Source organism: Pseudophryne corroboree, chromosome 6, assembly GCF_028390025.1.
Source record: "Pseudophryne corroboree isolate aPseCor3 chromosome 6, aPseCor3.hap2, whole genome shotgun sequence".
Lineage (NCBI taxonomy): Eukaryota > Metazoa > Chordata > Amphibia > Anura > Myobatrachidae > Pseudophryne > Pseudophryne corroboree.
This window is the reverse complement of record NC_086449.1, coordinates 389,149,774-389,156,720: the sequence shown is the minus strand read 5'-3', so window position 1 is coordinate 389,156,720 and position 6,947 is coordinate 389,149,774. Positions and strand designations below refer to the sequence as shown.

General features: G+C 44.3%; 1 protein-coding gene across 3 annotated transcripts in view; it reads right to left on the bottom strand.

The window, feature by feature from the left end:
- Window positions 1-329: 329 nt before the first annotated feature.
- NET1 (neuroepithelial cell transforming 1) overlaps window positions 330-6,947 on the bottom strand; it is a 183,215-nt gene continuing 176,597 nt past the window's right edge. For all 3 annotated transcript variants that reach the window (XM_063926774.1, XM_063926775.1, XM_063926776.1), the window contains one exon: window positions 330-2,026. In XM_063926774.1, the coding sequence (XP_063782844.1) occupies window positions 1,629-2,026 (398 nt within the window). In that variant the 3' untranslated portion in view covers window positions 330-1,628. The remainder of the gene's footprint in view (window positions 2,027-6,947) is intronic.

Sequence of the window (6,947 nt, the reverse complement as noted above, 5' to 3'; positions counted from 1 at the left end):
CACAGCTGTCAGTAGCTCGCATTGCATCTGGTTTCTCTGCGATATTCTCATGTGAACATCTGTGCCAACGCTACAAATGTACTGTTCCTATGATTAAAGTTATACAAATAAATGTTATTGTAATTGCTACATTCACATACATGTTCCTGAATGTACAGAGACAAGCAGGTTTACTGTAGAAGAATGCAAGTTATTCAAGCTTTGCGCAGAAGGAAACATTTGCCTCTCAGACACTGCAGCTGTCCCAAGAGATATTTTAAATGAGTTGTATTTCTTTGAGAAACTAGGCTTGAATTTTTATGTACATACTGTACTTTTTACGCCTTGAAGATGAGGGATTTTTTTTTTTATTGTATTTGAAGACTGATTGCTGTACACATTTACATAAATCCACGCATTTCATTTATGTACAGTGACTGAATTCCCAACAATGCATTCCCATATCCAAAATAGTATTTACAGTATATGAAGATTACAGCACAGTAAATACAGGCAGTGAATGTCTTTACAACACTGATTGGACTAGTAGCTATTAAAACTTGTATTCGGAGGATAAAAAAAAAAAAAAAAAACTTTTATCTACCATAATTCGACAACACGTGAAATTTGTTTCTCAAACCATCTAATGTAAAATTGGTCCAAAAAAAAAAAAAAATCAGACCAATTAACATTTCATATTCAACTATGTTAGTCCACTTCTGCATCTCTCTCCAAAAACATACCTTCTGACCTTCTACAACATACAGATAACCAATCTAAGTCACTTTTTTGCTATGTGCATAGCCCATAAAGTCTAAAGCTTCTCGCCAAAACACAGTAATAATTACTCAGCAGAGTCTACATCACTTAAATCCTTCGCTAGTGCCTACCTTTTTCTTAGCATTCTATCACAAATAGGGACAAACCTTAATGGCATTTCTGATTTAGCTGCCCTGAAAAAATGATATTTGAAAATGCATTTGAGAATTAAAAAAATATATTTTCAGAATCTTCAAAAAATACAATAAAATCAGTTTAAAAAAATAAAAAAACCCTCTATACTAAATAAAAAATTAAATACTTCTCACAAACACAGAAAAGAAGGAATGTACAGTAAACAAAAAGGACAATTCCAGTAGGTAACATGGAAAACCTGTTAAAACCTAGAGTCTGTTTTTTTTTTAGGTTTGCTTAAACAGTAGCAAGGATTGGGCATGAAATACTGGCTCAGGTTACAGTCTAAGTGTACTTTAGGAGTGAACTGCTGGGCAAGCCAATTAAAACAAAACCGCAAATGTAGGTGTAATTACTAGATATGCATTTACGTGGAATTGCCAACATTCTTCGCATTATCTGATAAATTAGCTGTCATTAAATAATCACAATTGTCTTCATTTACCAAAAGAATCCTTTCAAAATATTTTTTTGAATAAAGTTTTAGTATTTGTGTTTTAACCAGATTATGCAAATCAAGAAAAAACAAGACTCTGTTTTTTAACAGCATTCACTGCATACCAGTAGCTGCCACTGAAAAGGAATTGGGGTAACAAATACAGTAGGATCAGTGAAATAATCCCAGTATGCTCACATTAAGAAGAAAATGTACAATATTTATAAATAACAAGTCCAGCCAAAATGTGTTCAGCAACTTAAACCAAAGTTTCTTTTCGTTTAGCACTTTGTTGTGTTCGCTCTCTTATTTTCCGGCTGCCAAACTGTGCTCTTTGGGCTCTCTCAGCCTTAGGACCTCCTGCTGAGTCCAGAACTGGACTGCTTGCGTCTTCTTCAAGGTCCATTTCCACAATGCCAGATATGGTGGACAATCTTCTCTGTTCTTTGGTGTCCAGGACTGGTGGGTGATTTTCTTCACATTCCTCACTGAGGTCAGGCAGTTCCTTTAATTCTGTTGGTGAAGCATCTTGGTATGGAGCAATGGCTGTTCTAATACAGTTTAGCCACTGTTGTTTGTGAAACACATCATTGGCCTGAAGTGTGTGACTCTGTCCTAAACTGGCATCTTGGAACCGAACCCTGAAGATATTTTTCGCTGAGGTGGAGAAAAAAAAAAATAATAAGAATTTACTTACCGATAATTCTATTTCTCGGAGTCCGTAGTGGATGCTGGGGTTCCTGAAAGGACCATGGGGAATAGCGGCTCCGCAGGAGACAGGGCACAAAAAAGTAAAGCTTTACTAGGTCAGGTGGTGTGCACTGGCTCCTCCCCCTATGACCCTCCTCCAGACTCCAGTTAGGTACTGTGCCCGGACGAGCATACACAATAAGGGAGGCATTTTGAATCCCGGGTAAGACTCATACCAGCCACACCAATCACACCGTACAACTTGTGATCTAAACCCAGTTAACAGTATGACAACAGAAAGGGCCTCTTAAAGATGGCTCCTTAACAATAACCCGAATTAGTTAACAATAACTATGTACAAGTATTGCAGATAATCCGCACTTGGGATGGGCGCCCAGCATCCACTACGGACTCCGAGAAATAGAATTATCGGTAAGTAAATTCTTATTTTCTCTATCGTCCTAAGTGGATGCTGGGGTTCCTGAAAGGACCATGGGGATTATACCAAAGCTCCCAAACGGGCGGGAGAGTGCGGATGACTCTGCAGCACCGAATGAGAGAACTCCAGGTCCTCCTTTGCCAGGGTATCAAATTTGTAAAATTTTACAAACGTGTTCTCCCCCGACCACGTAGCTGCTCGGCAGAGTTGTAATGCCGAGACCCCTCGGGCAGCCGCCCAAGATGAGCCCACCTTCCTTGTGGAGTGGGCTTTTACAGTTTTAGGCTGTGGCAGGCCTGCCACAGAATGTGCAAGTTGAATTGTGTTACAAATCCAACGAGCAATCGACTGCTTAGAAGCAGGTGCGCCCAACTTGTTGGGTGCATACAATATAAACAGCGAGTCAGATTTTCTGACTCCAGCCGTCCTTGCAATGTATATTTTTAAGGCTCTGACAACGTCCAACAACTTGGAGTCCTCCAAGTCGCTAGTGGCCGCAGGCACCACAATAGGTTGGTTCAGATGAAATGCTGATACCACTTTAGGGAGAAAATGCGGACGAGTCCGCAGTTCTGCCCTATCCGAATGGAAGATTAGATAAGGACTTTTATAAGATAAAGCCGCCAATTCAGATACTCTCCTGGCAGAGGCCAGGGCTAGTAACATAGTCACTTTCAATGTGAGATATTTCAAATCCACCTTTTTCAATGGTTCAAACCAATGGGATTTGAGGAAATCTAAAACTACATTTAGATCCCACGGTGCCACCGGAGGCACCACAGGAGGCTGTATATGCAGTACTCCCTTGACAAAAGTCTGGACCTCAGGGACAGAGGCCAATTCTTTTTGGAAGAATATTGACAGGGCCGAAATTTGAACCTTAATGGATCCCAATTTGAGACCCATAGATAATCCTGATTGCAGGAAATGTAGGAAACGACCCAGTTGGAATTCCTCCGTCGGAACCCTCCGATCCTCGCACCACGCTACATATTTTCGCCAAATGCGGTGATAATGTTTCACGGTGACTTCCTTCCGTGCCTTAATCAAGGTAGGAATGACTTCTTCTGGAATGCCTTTCCCTTTTAGGATCTGGCGTTCAACCGCCATGCCGTCAAACGCAGCCGCGGTAAGTCTTGAAAAAGACAGGGACCCTGCTGTAGCAGGTCCCTTCTCAGAGGTAGAGGCCACGGTTCGTCCGTGAGCATCTCTTGAAGTTCCGGATACCAAGTCCTTCTCGGCCAATCCGGAACCACTAGTATTGTTCTTACTCTTCTTTGCCGTATGATCTTCAATACCTTTGGTATGAGCGGCAGAGGAGGAAACACATACACTGACTGGTACACCCAAGGAGTTACCAGTGCGTCCACAGCTATTGCCTGTGGATCTCTTGACCTGGCGCAATATTTGTCCAGTTTCTTGTTGAGGCGAGACGCCATCATGTCTACAATTGGTCTTTCCCAACGGTCTATTAACATGTTGAAGACTTCTGGATGTAGACCCCACTCTCCCGGATGAAGATCGTGTCTGCTGAGGAAGTCTGCTTCCCAGTTGTCCACGCCCGGGATGAACACTGCTGACAGTGCTATCACGTGATTCTCCGCCCAGCGAAGAATCTTGGCAGCTTCTGCCATTGCACTCCTGCTTCTTGTGCCGCCCTGCCTGTTTACATGGGCGACCGCCGTGATGTTGTCCGACTGAATCAACACCGGCTTTCCTTGCAGGAGAAGTTCCGCCTGGCTTAGAGCATTGTAGATTGCTCTTAGTTCCAGAATGTTTATGTGAAGAGACTTTTCCAGACTCGTCCATACTCCCTGGAAGTTTCTTCCTTGTGTGACTGCTCCCCAGCCTCTCAGGCTGGCGTCCGTGGTCACCAGGATCCAATCCTGAATGCCGAATCTGCGGCCTTCTAATAGGTGAGCCTTCTGCAACCACCACAGAAGTGACACCCTTGTCTTTGGTGACAGGGTTATTCGCAGGTGCATCTGCAGATGCGACCCTGACCATTTGTCCAACAGATCCCTTTGGAATATTCTTGCATGGAATCTGCCGAATGGAATTGCTTCGTAAGAAGCCACCATTTTTCCCAGGACTCTTGTGCATTGATGTACTGACACTTTTCCTGGTTTTAGGAGGTTCCTGACCAGATCGGATAACTCCTTGGCTTTTTCCTCTGGAAGGAAAACCTTTTTCTGAACCGTGTCCAGAATCATTCCTAGGAACAGCAGACGAGTTGTCGGGATTAAATGGGATTTTGGAATATTCAGAATCCACCCGTGTTGTCTTAGCACCTCTTGAGATAGTGCTAAAGCTGTCTCCAGCTGTTCTCTGGACCTTGCCCTTATTAGGAGATCGTCCAAGTATGGGATAACTAATACGCCTTTTCTTCGAAGAAGAATCATCATCTCGGCCATTACCTTGGTAAAGACCCGAGGCGCCGTGGACAATCCGAACGGCAGCGTCTGAAACTGATAGTGACAGTTTTGAACAATGAACCTGAGGTACCCCTGGTGTGCGGGGTAAATCGGAACGTGTAGATACGCATCCTTGATGTCCAAGGATACCATAAAGTCCCCTTCTTCCAGGTTCGCTATCACTGCTCTGAGTGACTCCATCTTGAACTTGAACTTTTTTATGTAGAGGTTCAAGGACTTCAGATTTAGAATAGGCCTTACCGAGCCATCCGGCTTCGGTACCACAAATAGAGTGGAATAATACCCCTTTCCTTGTTGTAATAGGGGTACTTTGACTATCACCTGCTGAGCGTACAGCTTGTGAATGGCTTCCAACACCCTCTCCCTTTCGGAAGAGACGGTTGGTAAGGCAGACTTCAGGAAACGATGAGGAGGATCCGTCTCTAATTCCAACCTGTACCCCTGAGATATTATCTGCAGGATCCAGGGGTCTACCTGCGAGTGAGCCCACTGCGCGCTGTAATTTTTGAGACGGCCCCCCACTGTCCCCGAGTCCGCTTGAGAGGCCCCAGCGTCATGCTGAGGTTTTTGCAGGAGCCGGGGAGGGCTTCTGTTCCTGGGAAGGAGCTGCCTGTTGGTGTCTCTTCCCTCTTCCTCTGCCTCGTGGCAGGTACGACAAGCCCTTTGCTCTCTTATTTTTGTAGGAGCGAAAAGGCTGCGGTTGAAAGGTCGGTGCCTTTCTCTGTTGGGGAGTGACTTGAGGTAAAAAAGTGGATTTCCCGGCAGTAGCCGTGGCCACCAAGTCTGATAGACCAACTCCAAATAACTCCTCCCCTTTATACGGCAAAACCTCCATGTGACGTTTTGAATCCGCATCGCCTGTCCACTGTCGTGTCCATAAGGCTCTTCTGGCTGAAATGGACATAGCACTCACCCGAGATGCCAGTGTGCAAATATCCCTCTGTGCATCACGCATATAGATAAATGCATCCTTTATTTGTTCTAACGACAGTAAAACATTGTCCCTATCTAGGGTATCAATATTTTCAATCAGGGATTCTGACCAAACTACTCCAGCACTGCACATCCAGGCAGTTGCTATAGCTGGTCGTAGTATAACACCTGCATGTGTGTATATATTCTTTTGAATAACTTCCATCTTTCTATCTGATGGATCCTTAAGTGCGGCCGTCTCAGGAGAGGGTAACGCCACTTGTTTGGATAAGCGTGTGAGCGCCTTGTCCACCTTAGGGGGTGTTTCCCAGCGCGCCCTAACCTCTGGCGGGAAAGGGTATAATGCCAATAACTTTTTTGAAATTATCAACTTTTTATCAGGAGCAACCCACGCTTCATCACACACGTCATTTAATTCTTCTGATTCAGGAAAAACTGTTTGTAGTTTTTTCACACCATACATAATACCCTGTTTTACGGTATCTGTAGTATCAGCTAAATGTAACGTCTCCTTCATTGCCAAAATCATATAACGTGTGGCCCTACTGGAAAATACGTTTGAATTTCTACCGTCGTCACTGGAATCAGTGCCCGTGTCTGGGTCTGTGTCGACCGACTGAGGCAAAGGGCGTTTTACAGCCCCTGACGGTGTTTGAGGCGCCTGGACAGGCATTAATTGATTGTCCGGCCGCCTCATGTCCTCAACTGACTGTTTAAGGGAAGATAAACCATCACGTAATTCCACAAATAAAGGCATCCATTCTGGTGTCGACCCCCTGGGGGGTGACATCTGCATATTTGGCAATTGCTCCGCCTCCACACCAATATCGTCCTCATACATGTCGACACCACGTACCGACACACACCGCAAACTCACAGGGAATGCTCTAATGAAGACAGGACCCACTAGCCCTTTTGGGGAGACAGAGGGAGAGTCTGCCAGCACACACCACAAAGCGCTATATATACAAGGGATATCCTTATATTAAGTGCTCCCTTATAGCTGCTTTAATATATATATATATATATATATATAGCCATTAATGTGCCCCCCCTCTCTGTTTTACCCTGTTTCTGTAGT